This window comes from Coffea arabica, chromosome 6e (assembly GCF_036785885.1).
Source record: "Coffea arabica cultivar ET-39 chromosome 6e, Coffea Arabica ET-39 HiFi, whole genome shotgun sequence".
NCBI lineage: Eukaryota > Viridiplantae > Streptophyta > Magnoliopsida > Gentianales > Rubiaceae > Coffea > Coffea arabica.
This window is the reverse complement of record NC_092321.1, coordinates 4,152,893-4,170,362: the sequence shown is the minus strand read 5'-3', so window position 1 is coordinate 4,170,362 and position 17,470 is coordinate 4,152,893. Positions and strand designations below refer to the sequence as shown.

Sequence of the window (17,470 nt, the reverse complement as noted above, 5' to 3'; positions counted from 1 at the left end):
TATAATAACATAAGGCAGTATTGGAAAATAAAATTTATCCCTCTAGCATTTCCTCCAAAGAGATTAAAATGTTACAAACAATAATGCCAATTCAAGGGAGGTAAATAAAATTTAAAAAATAAACTTAAGAAGTGCTATGTAATATTACGAGAAACATCAGGAAAAATTTCTCAGATCATCCCTAATTTAAAACCTCCTAATGTATAGTTGTGGACTGGGAAAGCACGTGGAAAGTCCTTACTGGTCCCGTAAAGGCTGCGCCCAGTTCTCGGGTAATTTATGAATCAGTGCACTTTTATCACTGTTTCACGGCAAACCACCGCACCATTATGCACAGCCCTCGCGGCCCAACCACAGCTCTCTTCTTCTATTACCCATTCCCACGGTAACCACGTACACGCCACAACAACGAAAACAAAAAGGCAATTTGCAGAGCGAGAAAGAGAACAGAGATACCCATCCCCCACCACCCCTCGGCCTCCCGAAGTTACTCTGGCCCGAATTCACTCTTTGGCGTGTCCTCCAGCGGTCAATTCTGCCCTGAAATTCGTGGTACTTAAAAGTTGCAGCCATTTCAACAGCCAAACAAATGCTAAAAGTATGCTCTCTCTCTCTCTCACTCTCAGCACTATAGCGTCTTACCGCTGCAACTGTTGCATTAATCTAGTAGCCTACTAAGCTTTTCAATAATTTATCTATCACAATCTTGGCTTGCCTCGATCTTGCAAATTGAACCCAAGATTTGAATCCGGAAGTCTCCCCGTTCCATCCTTCCTTATCTCTCTCTCTCTCTCTCTCTCTTTTCATAGTACTACTACTTCGTATATTACCCCTTCTCTTTTCAAACCCAACCCCACACCACAGCTTTTCTAGTTGTAACCCCTCCAATCTTTCCACTGGTTCTTTTCTCATGCAGCTCTTTAAACTCCGAGCCCAATTCAAAAACTGATCCCTGCATCATCGTCTCCATCAAGATTTTATAGGGTTTTCCGTCGTGGTGGTACCGGTGCTCTCTCTATACCCATCCCATGGCTGCTCAAAAACATTTACACGAACTTCTGAAAGAGGATCAAGAGCCCTTTCACTTGACGAAGTACATAGCCGATAGGCGCTGTCTGCTTAAAACGTCCAATAATCCTCCTCCCAAAACGGCCTCCACATCACTACAACTCAAGAAGGGCAAGCCTATCATCGAAACCAGAGCAGTCAACAAAAGCAATTTATGCAGGCATGCTTGCTTCTTATCTTTCCATGGTTCTCCGGTGGACGTTAGAATGTCTCCTTTTCTTGATTTGCATCCTTCGCCGGCCAAGAGTCCTTGTAGAAGAAATCAAACCAGTACAGTTTTCCTCCACGTCCCAGCCAGGACTGCTGCCTTACTTCTCGAAGCTGCAATGAGGATTCAGAAACCGCAGCCTTCTTCTTCTTCTTCTTCCTCCTCTCTCGCAAAGCCCAAATCACATCAGGTTAGAAACAAGGGCCTCGGCTTATTTTCTTCCATTCTTAAAAAACTCAAGGACCGAAACAAGAACAAGAAGGTTGGCATTCGAGACGCTGAATTCAAAATTCCGCGAAAAAGCGATGCGAAAATGGAGGAAAATGTAGCTGCCATGGAGAGTACCAATATTGAGGTTGGAGCATTTTCTTGTTCTTGCAACAATAGTAGGCTTAGCAGTGCAGGATGGTCGGAGAGTAATGAAGACAACAAGTCTTTGGACATGGAGACTTCTACTAGTGGCTGTAGGTCCGAGGAGGACTTAAATGATCATGAAATGGTTTTTGTTGCTCAACAGAGTTTAAATGGTGCTTGTGCATCTTGTGATAATCTTTTTTGCTCCAGCCCTTTTAGATTTTCCCTCCAGAGAAGCCCCTCTTTTGGTGGTAGTCGGACACCGGATTTCTCGTCTCCGACAGCATCTCCCAGCCGCCGCAAGGAAGAGGTTTGTTGTCCCTGTCTTACTGAATTTAGTTTGTTTTGTAGTAGTAGTAGTCGGTATCACAACATACTGCTGCTGTTATTTACGCAAGAGCTAAACCACTCACTTCTACTTGGATCCGTACGACAAACATTTTTGGAATGTCGGAGAAAAATTTTTCACATTTTAAAGTAGTAAAACTAGCAATTTTTGAAGCAACATCATAAACTCCTCAGCTAATGATAGATTATTAAATTCGCTAACATTTGCTCCAGGAAAAGAAAAATTAGATAGTTTTTGTTCTGTATTTGAATGATCTAAACAACTGGGTAAATTTTGATTGATCTTGGACTCAGATGAACAACATTTTGATTGTTGTAAAAAAAAAAAAAAAAAGGAAGGAAAAAAGAGATGATGAAGTTTCATGTAATTTATTTGTCGGCAAAACAACCTTGCTAGTCTGATTTGGTGGCCGGAATGTCGACCGCCAATGACCAAGATACCCTTAAATTTTTGTGCCCACATATTAGTGTAGTAGCTGAAGATGCTATTTGTGTTTTTAAAGGGTTATTGATGTCATTTTACCTTTGGCTAGTCGCACGTCAGTGTGGTGGTTGCTACAGTATGCATTATGATCAGGTTACCTCTGCCACCCAAATCTTTTTCGCCAAAAGACAAATCAAGATTTTGTTTTATTTCTGAGACCAAAATGAATAATAAACCCTGAGAAGAGGACTCTTGGGCGACAATAATAATTGGTATCGTTTTTGATATACAAATTTTGACTTTCATGGTTTTAAAGTCAGCAGTCAACTTTCAAGACCGATAATTCATGGTAATTGCTGTGAATTTTGAGATTGTATAATTTGAGCTACAAGTAAAATAATTAAAATTTTGTCTCCATGAAGGACAAGAAGAATAATAAATATGAAGGCAATGGCTATGAAAATAGCGCTAAATTGAAATTGGAAGAAGAGGAGGAGGATGAAAAAGAGCAGTGCAGCCCAGTATCTGTATTGGATCCTCCATTCCAAGATGAGGATGAAGAAGATGAGGATCGTGGTGAAGAAGACGAGGAAGAAGATTACGATCTTGAATGCAGTTTTGCTATTGTACAGAGTACGTAACCCCAACTTCTCTTTTTGGCTTAGGCACGTTTAAGCATTGAATTTGCTTTCATATTCCTATAATGTTGCGAGGTCATCATCTTCCAACCTACTTGCTATTGGAATTCGTTTGGGGGTGGATACAATGGGATTGTAAGGGTCGTAATCAGGTAGATTTTTGCTGATTTTGATGCATAAATTCAATTTTGTGGGATCCATTGAAGCAATTTCATAATTGATGATCAGGAGGGACGGACGATGTAGTAGTACATCCTTCTTGCTGTTTTGTACGTCAGTTTTGTTTTCTGTTGCTCTGTTACTGTTTGTATGGCCTATTCTGTTCCTTTCAGCAAGTACAGGAACAGGGGTATTGCTTGCTAACATGCGCATTACTACTCCTCTGACCCACATTTAGGTGGTTGGGCTCATCCTTTGATTTAATTTGGTGGATTTATAATTTTCAGCAGATATGGAAGATAATACTCGTTCAATATTAATTTAGCCCAGTGGTCTTAATTATTTAATATTTGCCGGCTGCTACTTTTCGAGGGCGATTGGTCTTCTGATAATCCTACAATAACCAACCTTTTCAGTAAGTTTATGATAATTATGCACGGGAGTAATGATTGATGGAATTATTAAAAGTTTTTTCTTTTGGCCTCTGCTTTTCTATATTGTCTGACTTTGCATTGTATGTGAATAATTTGTTATCAAGAGTAGGTCTTCTTACCTAGAATTTTCAATTCTTGAAAAACTCTAATTTTTTTTTTTTTAATTGGTGGGTGATTTAGAAGGTCCCTATTCAATGAACTTCGATGTCTGGTTTTTTTTTTTAATCGTCTAATCGATGGCCGTTCCAAAAAAAAAAAAAAGTGAAATGGAAAATTGGTTTCTGAAAATTTTTAACTCTTTTTTTTCGACTCTTGCTGAACTCACAGAGGCAAAGGAGCAGCTTCTGTACAAGCTTCGGAGATTCGAGAAACTTGCAGAGCTAGATCCTGTTGAACTTGAGAAAAGAATGATGGAACAATTAGACGATGATGATGATGATGAAGATGAGAATGAAGAAGAGCGAGCAGAGGAAGAAGAGAAATGTATGGAGAATGACTTATTGCCATTGTACAGAGGCTGCAGTCTCGAGTCATTTGTCAGCGATGTATGCAGGAAATCAAGCCTCCCGAATCGAAGGAAAATTCCAGCTGACATGAAGAGGCTAGTTTCGGACTTGATTTCAGAGGAGAAGAGGGAAATCAAGAGCTCGGAAAACAAGGAAATCGTAGTAGGAAGAGTTTGCAAGAAATTGGATTCATGGAAGGAGGTGGAGTCTAATACCATTGACATGATGGTCGAATTGGATTTCCGAACTGAGTTTGATCTGTGGAAGAGGTTTCAGGAGCAAAGGGAAGAAACTGCATTGGAAATTGAAATTGCCATCTTTGGTTTTTTGGTGGACGAAATATTGGAAGAGCTACCATAATCATCCGGTCTTTTGTCAAAACCTCTACCGTGGTTTTGGTTTTGCCTTGACGACTCTTTTTTGCCCTTTTATGAAAAAAACGAAGAAGAAGAAGAAGAAGAAGAAGAAGAATCGGAGGATGATAATCTAACTTCATCTGGGTTGAGATTGTAATGATACATGAATATTGTATTATTGTCCTGTGTACTCGAGCGGATGCTTTGCGCGTCCTAATCCTTGGTCGTATCAATAGTGAAGATGCAACCGGCTGCTTGTTTTCCCCGGGATCAAAGATGAAACCAACCAAAGCACTTTCAAGTACCATATGATTAAAGGGTGCGCTTGATAAGATTAAATTTTGCATTTTAGAATTTAGAATCTGAATTCATTAAATTATCGAATTAGTAAGTACTGAATAAAATACAACTTGTGATTTGAATCTGAACATTGATAGTATCTGTATTGGGTAATAATAGACAATTGAGTACTGAATTTCATATATTTTAAATTTATGTCCTTGTGCTGGTTTATTCATTAATGATGTTGTTAAAATGTATCTTTTATTAGCAAGATATATGATTTAATTTTATTGAAAATAAAATATTAAAAAAAGAGTGAACCAGAAAATAAGTATAAAAATATTATAACAAATTTATCTGGGATGAAAGCAAGTTTATTTGAGGGAAAAGAAACTTCGGTACAATATTCAATAGTTTCTTTTGTTCCTTTATTAACATATACTAATACAGCAAAACAATTATTTTGGCATAATAAAAGTAATAAATATTGCATTTACATTAAGTGATAAGTGAACGGTTTATCACTTATTTTTGAGAGTATGTTTTTGCTTAGATAATTCAGAATCACTTAACTAATTACCTCTAGGACAAATGTTCTATTTTTAGTTATCAAACACTTTTGAACGTATTAATTTTACGTACTGAACTAAATTATTAAACAGGGTGCACTCCTTTGCTAGCATCGCTTCTCAATTGCTACACTCCATATTGAAAAAACTTACTGTTTTATCGTTTTTGAAATTGGTCACATCTATTGCCTTCGTAGGTGCATTTATATTTACAGGCAGATATCATTTAAGCAAAATCTGAATCTCTACTTGTATGCTTTGAGATTTTAAAATGAGGGTGAAAGTATAGGAATAAGGAATTAAGATAAGGATAGACTTGGAATAAGTTAATGGCTAAGAAAGTCTGTAATTTACAAAGTTACGACATTTGTAATATTTCTATTTTCTTTAGAGAATTACTTGCAATTAGTTAAATCAATGTTTTCCTGCCAAAAATATGTAAATAAAAAGGAATTGGCAAAACAAAACCAATATATTTTCCTGCCGACAGTGCACTACAGAAATTTAACACTCAGTTGCAAATTTTTAGCCAAGAATATCATGCCAAGCTTTCTCTTGTATCAAAGACAAATGCACGTTACTTTCACAATATCATCAACCTTTCCTCCGTTTGGCTGATAGGCCTATCTTTTCTTTTCTTTTTAATCCCATTTTCACTGCTGGGTCTACATTTTAGGTTTCAACAACCACCGCCAGCCAAAGAAAAAAAATCAATTGATGAGGTCTGGGATAGTCCTTATTACTTGCTACAACATCAACAACATTATACACTACAAAAGCTATTGTTGATTTTAGGATTGAAAAAAAAAAAACTAATTTGAGTATTGAGTTGTTGGAACGGAGGCAACTGTCGTTTGTAAAATAGCTGGACCACCTTTACACTCTCACAGTTGCACAGAAGTAGAGAGTACTAATAAAATGTCAAAAAGCTCAGCTAGTGGGTGGAGCTGGAGCAATTAATTTCAGGATGAGGTTTATGGCACAAGATTGATGTGAAAGCATTTATGATTCGTCATGAAACAAGTGATTAACGCAAGCTCAATCCAGTGGGTCATGCGACTAGAACCACTCAAGCTTTATTGTACTCCACTCCCATAAAATCCAAAGTGGTGTCTAAGCCTCCAAACAGGACGAGGTGAAGGGTAGAATTCTTGATTACTACGGCCCAACAACCAAGCTTATTAGAAAGCTCAACAATTTGGCATCATTATCTACCGTTAACCGCGATTAATTGGAGCCCCCTGTTATCAATCAGCCTTCGAGATCGTTTCATTTCTCTTATACGTCTGTCTTTGGGTGTTAGGCACTACCTCCAAATCACTGCAATAATTGGGCTCGACTATTACGCGCTTTTGCATGTAGAGATGATTAGGCTTTTTTTCATTTGTTGTGGATGGATGGATGGCGCATTAAAATAATGAGTGCACACAGTGCTTTCATTGTTGTGGCCCTAATATGAGGATTTGATAGGCCAACTAATTGCGACACATATCTCCTTGTCTACGGGCCTGCCAAAAGGGGTGAAGTGGATGACTGGACGCCAAATGATAAAACTGAAGTTTAAAATTTAAAGGTATTAAATTACTAAATTGTATAATTTATATTATTCGTTTAATAACTAATTGGATTATAATACTAAATTAAAATAGCACACAAATATTGTTTGGTTGCTGGTTTTAATGGTTCCAGCTAGCTGCCAGTTAAAATTATCCCATAGTCCATGATTGCAACTTGAAATGTGGCAAAAGAATGCTGCTCTTGTCATGCAATGCATTTATATTCTTTTACTTTCGATTGTCAAGAATAACTTACCCGAATAGGGAAAATCCGTAGACAACAATAAGGAGAAGAGATCAATCGAGATGTATAGCATGTTTCTTCTTAGAAGTCCAGAAAGCTTTTGTATATCCAATTTTTTTTTGCTCGTAACACAAACACAATTTTAATATTTTTTTTATATTCTTAATTATGTTTTTATTTCATATACATCACATTAGAAAATATGTTATAATAATATTTTTTCAAATAATTTTTTCAAAAAATCTCCAAACACACACACAACAAGAAGACTATCAGAGACGCTTTTCTATTGTCACAGCTCAGTAGTCACATATGCTCCATATTTCTTTTTTTTTTTTTGGTTTTATATATAAGTTGATTATTAACTTTGTTTTGTCAAATTTTAGGGTCACACCTGCGGAGAGAACATCGAAAAACTTTTATGCGGTCGCGCGAAATTAAAAAAGGCTACGGTACACACGTCCTATAGATCGACTGTGGATCAATTGAAAATGTAAATTTGTAAAAGGACCCAGTCTGCTCTTGTAATGGATTATCCCTCTCTGTGCATTCTAGTACCTAGGTCGGCGAATGTAGTTGATACAAATCCTAGCGAGAAGCCCGTAACCTACCTCTGGATGTTTAGATGATTCAAGACACAATGGGCTGCACCATTGGGACCAATCCACTTGTTTGATGGACTCGCAAAGACTGCTGGTGGAATAATTCAGTCCGTGATTTTCAGCTGTGGAAAGCAGAGTTTTCGTGTTTGGACACAATTCCTTTTTGGGAAAATCGCCAATTTAGTCCTTAAACTTTTTTTTTCCGTTAATTTAGTCCCTATACATTATTTATAGCCAATTTAATCCCTAAACTTATATTTCGATTCCAATCAAGGAGCTTAGCGGCGGCGCCACCGCATAATTTCCATCGGCTTCCAAATCTAGGAACCCAAAAGGGGTATTTTAGGGACTTCCATATTTTTCATATTTCTCTTTGACTTTCATCTTATGATACTACTACTGCTGTGGAAGAAGTGGTGCTACCGGAGGAGGAGGAGGAGCCAAGAGGAACACTACTACTGCTGCTGCTGCTACTACCAGTACTACTAGGAGTAGTGGAGGTATTGGAGGAAGTGGAAAGGAGACCGGTGCTGTTGAAGCCAATGTAGTAGGCCGAGGAGTCATCCGGCTTGAAGAGGCCGTAGTTCCTCTCGGAGGTTGGGCTGGACTTCATGTTCTCGTTGAAAAGGGCGAAGACATAGATGTTCAAGTCGGCGTTGGGCCTCATGGGCGTCCCCTTCTTCCCGCACACCAGCTTGTTGATGAGGTTGCCGTTGTACTTCTTGGCATTCTCCGGAGTGGCTCCGGCCTCGTCGGTGTCCCCCTTGGAGGGCCAGCCGGTCTCGAAAATACCCTTTTGAAGAACGCAGCTTGCATGTAAATTTTTTTTTTTTTAAGTAATTTGTTAAATAGCCTGCCTGAAACCCGCTTGCGGGTTTCCTGAGTGAATAGACGAAAATACCCTTTTGAAGAACGCAGCTTGCATGTAAATTTTTTTTTTTTTAAGTAATTTGTTAAATAGCCTGCCTGAAACCCGCTTGCGGGTTTCCCCCTTATGTAAAATGACTAAAAGCTGCGTTTCTGTTCTATTTATATCAAACACATACTCTCAAACCCTCACCTGAAGGGTGAGGATGAGAGGGGAGGTTTGCTGGGCATCCTAGGGCCCTCCGATGGGCATGTGCAACTCAACGCAGCTTGCATGTAAAAAAAAATTTTTTTTTTTAAGTAATTTGTTAAATAGCCTGAAACCCGCTTGCGAGTTTCCTATAGCGGAATCCTGAAGGAATTCAACTTTGCAAAGCATTCGTAGTTGGTGCGCCCATAATCTAAGCCGGCCCTTCTTCGCTGAGCACCAGACAAATTGTATGTGGTGCGTAATGATGAGTAAGGCTTTGGATATACTATATATTAGAACTATACATTATACAATGCCAAAGCAGCTATGGCACGCACCCCATTGATCTTCTTCCCAGCACTTTAACAAGCTTTTGAAGGAGATAACTCTGCATAATTCATCCCGATGATGAGGAGGCAAAGATGGAAATTCTTTAATTTTTTTACAAAGTTTCGAGGAAACTGGGGTTTATTATAATTGTTTACACTGGAATAAATACAGTAGGGGTGGCGGGATCGACGATCCCGGAGTTGGGCTGGAAAAGGACGAACTCCAGAGGGACCTGCTTGGGGTTGGCCTTGTAGGCGAAGTAGGGGTAGGCATTGATGAGGAAAGGGGAGCCGGTCTTGAGATGGAAGTTGAGGATGGCAGTCAAGCAGGGGGTGAGGTCCGGGTGGAACCTGCAGGCGAAAGGGAGGTAGGAGGTCTGGAGGACGGCGAGGGAGTGGGCAGTGGTGATGGAGACCTTGTCCTGGAGGTTGAGGGAGCAGAGGACGGAGTAGACGCTCTGCATAGCCCGGAGTAGACGCTCTGATGTGATAGAGGAGAGGGAGGTGTCGTTGAAGGTGAAGACCATATAGAAATAAGATGAAAGTCAAAGGGAAATATGAAAAATATGGAAGTCCCTAAAATACCCCTTCTGGGTTCCTAGATCTGGAAGCCGATGGAAATTATGAGGTGGCGCCGCCGCTAAGTTCCTTGATTGGAATCGAAATATAAGTTTAGGGATTAAATTGGCTATAAATAATGTATAGGGACTAAATTGACGGAAAAAAAAAGTTTAGGGACTAAATTGGCGATTTTCCCTTCCTTTTTAAATATTATTGTCCTTGAATTATAAAAATAATTTCTTAATTATATTTTTATATTTTTAACTATTTTTTTGGGTCTTACATAATATCACATTAAAAGAAAAAAAATTATTGTAATTATTTCAAGTAATATTTCAAATGATTTTATATCCAAACACACTCAATTATAATTCCTCTACAGTTTTGCACCCCAAAAAAAGAAAGAAATATCATGACAAATGTCTAGAACATGGCCTTGAAATCCATGTTGCTATCCAATTAGAAAACGACTTCTCGTAAGATATTAGTCATTAATTCAAGAAATGAAGACACCTCGCAGGAAGTGGTCCCCAATCCTCCTCTGTAGCTAGCCTGCAAACGACATGCAATTTTGCAAATTATACAAGCAAACCAAATCAATTGATTGACATGGCAAGGCTTTCTGTTAATCCATGTTTCGGGATTTTTTTTTTTTTTTTTTGGGCAAGGCACAGCTGCCAATCAATGCCTCCCACTTACCCAAAAGAAAAGGAAAAAGGCACAACTGCCCAATCAATGCTTGACTTTGATTAGTAAAACATTAGCAAGGCCGGGCCGCCCCATTCAAATACAAATCCAAATCCGTCTCCTGCTTCTGAATCACTTGATGTCTCTGCATGTCGATAGATGATAAGAGGTATTTCTTGATGGGCAGCAATTGGGTTGAAAAAGAAAACAATCATCATCATCACCATCACGCCGTTAAGATATGGGAAGTAAACAAAGATCGGTTATCATTGATGCAACAGAAGATATCTGCAGCTCCTCAAATTCTGAGCAAATCAGCCGGCCGGAGCTCATGTTGCATCTTCAGAGTACCCCGAAGCCTTAACGATGTCAACGGCCAGCACTATCAGCCTTACATAGTCTCTATCGGTCCTTACCACCACGGCATGCCCCACCTAGCTATGATTGAAGAGCACAAATGGAGATTCTTGGGCGCTCTTCTGAAGCGGACGCAAGAAAAGGGCATCGGGTTGGAGGACTATTTGAGGGCCGTGCAGCCCTTAGAAGCCGAGGCTAGGGAGTGTTACTCCGAAACTATAGGGTACAGCAGTGATGAATTCATAGAGATGTTGGTTCTTGACGGTTGTTTCATACTGGAACTCTTTCGAAAGTTTGGAGGGTTGGTGCCGGCCGATCCAGATGATCCGCTCACCTCGATGTCGTGGGTGTATGCATTCCTTCTAAGGGACCTCTTACGACTCGAGAATCAAATTCCATTTTTCATCCTCAAGCTTTTGTTTCAGCTGACAAACCTGGCGCCCGATGACGAAGGATCAGGGCCGTCTTTGGGCCGGCTGACTCTGAATTTCTTCAACAATGCGCTGCAAAGGTCTGAGCCAGTTTTGTCCAGATACAGCAGCCTCGAGCTCGAAGGCAAGCATTTGCTGGACTTTCTCCGCGCAAGCTTCATCCCCCGGGAGCACGGCGAACCCAAGCCCAATGAGTTTCCGAAGACTCGCGTAATCGAATGCATCTCATATCTCCGGCGCGCCGGAATTGACCTTAAACCCAGCGAGGAAGAGAGCTTCTTGGCCATAAAATTCAGGCAGGGGGGGGTAATCGAGATGCCAAGAATTGCTTTGGATGATTTCATGTGCTCGTTTCTGTTGAATTGCGTCGCCTACGAGCAATGTCAGGCGGGTTGTTCCAAACACATGACGACTTATGCTACATTCTTGGATTGCCTGATAAATACGTCCAGGGACGTCCAATTTCTGTGCGATCGGAACATAATCGAGAACTATTTTGGGACGGATGCTGAAATTGCCAAATTCATCAATAATTTGGGGAAGGATGTGTCGTTCGACATCGACGTATGCTACTTGGCCAGACTGTTCAATCAAGTGAACCAATACTACCACAACAATTGGCACGTTCAGTGGGCGAGCTTCAAGTACACGTATTTCAACACTCCATGGTCATTCATCTCAGCTTTGGCTGCGTCTGTTCTTTTGGTCTTGACCGTGCTTCAGACCCTCTACACCATCCTTGGCTATGTTCATCCGCACTGAAAAAGAAAGAGAGAAAGAGTTGCACAATATTCAATGCCCATCCAGGTTTCTTTCTTGTATCAATTCAGGCCTTATAGTACTAATAATAATTTTAATCTTTTCTGCTTCTGTGTATCATGTGCATGACCGCATATGATAAAACAAATGCTAAAACTACTAAATAAGTTTGATTTGATTTTGTCAACATATCTGTCTCCCAAGCCAACTTTGACCTATCGCGCCGCGTGGACCATTGACAATGCAAATCTTTATGAATTAATCCAAAACATAAAAATAAAAATTCATGGTTCATTTTCGTTAGGCTTTCATGTTCGCCCACGTGTTGTTTGCAAATGTGACTTTAATACAATCAAGGATGTCGTTCTCGACATTGGGGCGCTGTTTAAATTGCTATTTTCTAAAATATATTACAATAATTTGATATATGTGAAATAAAAATATAATTAAAAGTTATAAAAAAAAATTTTTTTAAAAAAAATTACAATTCAAATAAGACTATTCACGTACGTGCTCAAAAGGTGCCATCTTATTACCTTTATTTACGTGCGGCATGGCATCTTTCCTTGGCATTGAATTGCCAAAATTTTCACAAACACTAAGAACCAAATGTTAGTCATCCCCAGGAAAAAAAAAAAAAAAATCTGTATGAAAATTTCCCGAAGGTTGAGAGGAAACTCCTTATGTGAGTGCCATTTTCTCTTTTTCTCCTTCATTGACAATTGAATTTGGTTCCACTCAATTAGTAGTAGGTGCGTCAGCTCCACAAAAAAGTTTCACTATGAAATTTTCACGTAAGTTGTACCATCACTCAAAATGGAGCCCCTTACTCGATCGCAATGGTCAATGTTGCAAGCTTTCAAAGAAGCACACGCGGTGGATGTAATTCACAACATGAAATGAAATCATCACGAGCGGCCACTTTCATTCCACAACGCAGCCGGTTGTATGAATATATAAAAACCCAAATGCTGTGATTCCGATATAACTCATCCCAATTCGTAATATATACATTCGTCTTCACAACTTCAAAGCAGACACTCTCAACAATACGATTCTCTCACAATCACAGAAGATCAGAGCGATACTTTTATAAGGAAAAACTGTTGCTTTGATCTTCAAGATTTTATTAGTTGATTGAGTTCCTTCAGCAGCCCAGAAAAGCTCAGAAATTTTGCTACCCCGCAAAACCTGTGGCCGCTGAAAGCGGCTGGGCTACTAGTACTACCCAATCATGAGCTCAAGAATCTCAGGGCGGTATTAGAAAGTATAACGACTGAGCTAATTCTAATTCTTGTAGAGTGTTTGGAGAAAGCTGACTTCAAGGAGCCGGGGATGACTGCTGCTGAAATTCTTTTCTGAGGTGGAAAAGGAGCATAATTTGGAAGGCTTCATCGTCGATAGGCTTAAGCATTAATCCAAAGTAAAAGCCATCTCCGAGTTACGTGAGAAATTTACCTCTGCGAGTGGAACCAGGGGACTGAGATGACCATATCATACCAAAATCAGAATGTGGGGGCTTCCTGAATACGAGGGGCAAGAAAGGCTAGAGAGATTCAAAGTTAAAACTGTCATGTTATACCTTTGATGGGATGGGTGTGTTTTTCAAAAACTAGTTTTTCAAATATAATAAAAATTTTTAAAAAGTACTTTAAAAGTTAATCCAAAAATTAGTTTAAATTTTTTAAAAATTTTAAAAAATATTTCAATATATATTCTAGAAACTCTTCTACTCTTAAATATTTCAAAATATTTTCTGAAATTATCCCAAAATATAATCTAAAAACTCTGCTACAGCAAAATTTTTCAAAAACACCCTCAAAAACTGCTAATCCAAACGGAGCTATAATATTGAAAATACATATTTAGCACGTACATCCAGTTTGTCTTCTTCCTCCTCTTCTTGGTTTGCATTTTTTTTTTTTGGGTTTAATGTGATTATGTCATGGATAATTATATGAATATCATGATTCTTCTTGATCATGATGTTATTTTTTTTTTGTTAATGTGAATATGTTTTAGATAGATATGAATAACATGATTCTTCTTGGTGAAGACCCATTTTAGCCACGATATGAGCTGGGATATTATTTTGTTTTTCTTGGCATAAGACACTTTTACAGACTCAAAATCTTTTAGTAAAGAACGGATGCTACTAAACAAGTACCCAATTAGAGACAGAGTCAGAATCTGTACTCGTGATTCTCTGGACTATTCTTAGAGCATCACCTTCAAGAATGAGATGTGATATACCAAAATCCGTGGGAAAACGCAAAGCTTGAAGGCAAGCCAAACACTCAACAATGTTCTGCATTGAAAACACCATGAATCCTTTCGGCCATGATCGCATCTATTTGCCGCAGTTGGATCCTCACTACTGCATCAGTTCTAGCTCCCCGTTCTGAGAAAGCGCCATCAGCATTAATCTTCAGGAGGCCTTCCTCAGGTGCCACCCGCTTGGGATGATCACTTTTTCTTGTAGTCCTGAAAGATATGCCACTGCATATGCTCCAACTTGTGTCGCTTCCCTGTCTTTTCCTTAAAGATTGTTTCGTTTCGAGATCTCCAGACAATCCATGTTATAACTGCAGCAAGTTCTGCTACTTCCTGTCCTCTTAAATGTCAAATCCAAGCAAACCACTCCTTAAAATTGGAAAAAAAAAAGATGATATATTCACAATGTGATTCAGGTCAACACTTCTCCACACTTCCAGAGCAAAATCACAATCAATGAATCAGGTGTTTATCTGATTCCACCCTACAGCCACAGTTCCTGCATCCCAAAGCTTCCCCTTCCAGCCTATCATGAAGATTCAGTCCAGTCGCTAGTATTCCTGAACATGCCTTCCAAACATAAATTTTAAATTTAATGTTCAGGTGCCACAAGCCATTCCATAAACTCTTTCCCTTGCTATTTTGTCACGACTCCCTCCACTTTTTATGCTGTTGTGTAGCCCCGGGGCATAAAATCATAAAATTAAGAGCGTCGTACGTTTTATGATTCTCCATATTCAGTATTTGACCGCTAGCTTCGATGATCAAACTTCAAAGCAGGCAGACAAATAATACGCGGGTTCGAAGCATTAGTCAATCCAGAAATTCTTTTGTCCCATCGGAAGAAAAAAATTTAAATAGAGAAAGGAAAAATTACTGCTCCGACATCCACAGGGTCCATCTTTAACAGTTTAACTGTACTAAAGTGTTAAACGTTCCTTGCGCCAGAATGCCAAAAGTTTATAGGATTTCTTGATCCAGTCGTTTGGCAGTCCTTCTTGGTACTCCTGTCTTTAGTATTTACCTCAGTTAAAAGGGATTGTGGATTGTAAATTTGCAACGCAATTGTTGAGAAATTACCCCAATTTTGGGCCATATGGTGTGACAAGCTGACCAGAATTACAATAGGCATTATATGATAATGTGGTAGACGGTCCAATTTAAACAGAACTATACGGGCTAATACAATTCAATTGGATATTCATTGCAGCTAGCCTGTTCGAGATAGTTGCAGACGAGATTTTCTGTCCAATATTTTGTGTCTATTTTCCTATCCAATATAAAACTACGTAGTTTTACTTATTATATCCAAATTTTTTTATGTGTCACATCAGCAGATATAATAAATGGAACTATATAGTTTTGTATTGGACAGGAAAGTGGACATAAAATATTAGACAGAGGATCTCATCTGTCATTTACTTTTAAGATTGATTCTGCTTCGATACAGAACCTTTTTTTTTAACTCTTGCCTTGTATAGATAGTTACTGAAAAAGGTGAGTAAAAAATATGTTTGAAGTTTTTCGAAAATATGTTTATGTGAAATGGGTCTAAGTAAAAGAGCCTTTCTATTCATAAAACTCTTATACAACATGATTTTCAACTATTTTTTTTATTTCATATGTAATCTTTTCAATAGTATAATACATTAAAAATTTTTCAAAAAAATTCCAAAAAAAATAATCATCTAAAATCAGTGTAACAAAACAAAGGATTTTATGGAGAACTGTGGCTGATGAATGCATCCTATTGTTGACTCTCTGTCACCCTAAGAGTTGGGGAAGAGGAGCATGGGATCTTCCCATCGAACAACTCGTAAATTATAACTACTGGTGCCAAAAATTGAATATCACATACAAGATGAGAAAAGCAATAATTTGGAAAAGGATTACTTTGCTGCTATATAATGACGAGATAATTCGCTGATGATAAGAAAGATGCTAATCATAATCTGTAAGCAATACGAGGCATACTCATATAATATAATTCTGACTAGACATCATTAGTCACTGCTTTTCTCATTGATATACATAAATTACTTATACGTCGCTGCTAACTCTTGCGATCATGCTCAGAATAATAAGTAATAAAAAAATTGTAGCTAGCCATCATCTTTAGCAGTAAAAAACATAATGCTTAAAGTAAATTTCCGGTTTCCACCATGAAGATTATTGGCTCAGAATAATAAGTAATAAAAAAATTGTAGCTAGCCATCATCTTTAGCAGTAAAAAACATAATGCTTAAAGTAAATTTCCGGTTTCCACCATGAAGATTATTGGCCAATGTTAGAGTCTGCTCTCCCATCCAGTCTAATCGTTATCTTAATGGTAGGGGCTACGGTGAAATAGTGTAATCCACTGTCCGGCTAGTCTGTTCTTTCTGTTTTTTTTTTTTTTGGGTTGACATGAGCAATTACAACTATTCTCTTAAAAATAAAATTGTACAGTACTTATTAAAAAAAATTTATTCTACAGTCTGCATATTGTGAAGGGTGCAGTTCAAAGACTTTTTAATCTTTGGAGAAAAGCCGCATTTGCATTTGATGAACTATGAGTCCAATAGTTTGAGAGAGGAGCTGCAATTGGCATATTTGATCCTATTGGATACACACACACTGGGCTTTGTTAAGCAGGACCCAAATCGGATCCACTTGTCCCATGTCATCGTTCCAGCTGTCTTTCTGTGTCTACTCTGTTCAGATTGATTGAGTGCTAAAGGCGGCACTAACTAAGACCCATTTATTTTTTTGGGTTAAGAAAAAAAAATTGAATGAATTCGGCTCTGATTACCACATCATTTAAATGTGAGGTGCTTGTAAATGGTTCATTAACATAATTCTCATATCGATAACGGATTTCGAACATGTAATTTTTCGTGACGAATTGATCAATAACGAATTTCAAATACGTAATTTTTCGTAACGAATTGATCTGTTATTATCAATTGAGTTAACTTGTATTAGCACTGAGACCAACATTTATTCGCGTGCACGCTGTTCAGATTTGAGTGCTAAAGGCGGCACTGACTAAGACCAATTTGGTAGCCTGTACCATCAACTTGCCTGAATAAGGATAGCATGGATTGGAATACAAAAATAATTAGCACTAGCAGGAAAGTTGATAACTAGGCTGACGCGGGAGCTTAAGTCATTGCTCTTATCCTTAATTATCACACACCTGACTATTTACAAAATTTAATGGGCGTATTTTCTAGTTTCTACCAGAGCGGTCCCTCCGGACCCTGCACTAAACGCCCTTTTCCATGA

General features: G+C 38.5%; 2 protein-coding genes across 2 annotated transcripts; both read left to right on the top strand.

Annotated features, from left to right (window-relative positions):
- Positions 1-413: 413 nt before the first annotated feature.
- Positions 414-4,923, top strand: LOC113697012 (uncharacterized). The gene is made up of 3 exons (XM_027216426.2): positions 414-1,940; positions 2,825-3,035; positions 3,961-4,923. The coding sequence occupies exons 1-3, from the start codon at positions 1,029-1,031 to the stop codon at positions 4,497-4,499; spliced, it is 1,662 nt and encodes a 553-aa protein (XP_027072227.1). The 5' UTR covers positions 414-1,028; the 3' UTR covers positions 4,500-4,923.
- Positions 4,924-10,345: 5,422 nt separating this feature from the next.
- On the top strand, positions 10,346-12,116 carry LOC113695265 (UPF0481 protein At3g47200-like). Its single transcript, XM_027214290.2, has one exon. It carries the CDS (start codon positions 10,532-10,534, stop codon positions 11,930-11,932), a length of 1,401 nt encoding a protein of 466 aa, XP_027070091.2. The 5' UTR covers positions 10,346-10,531; the 3' UTR covers positions 11,933-12,116.
- Positions 12,117-17,470: the final 5,354 nt, after the last annotated feature.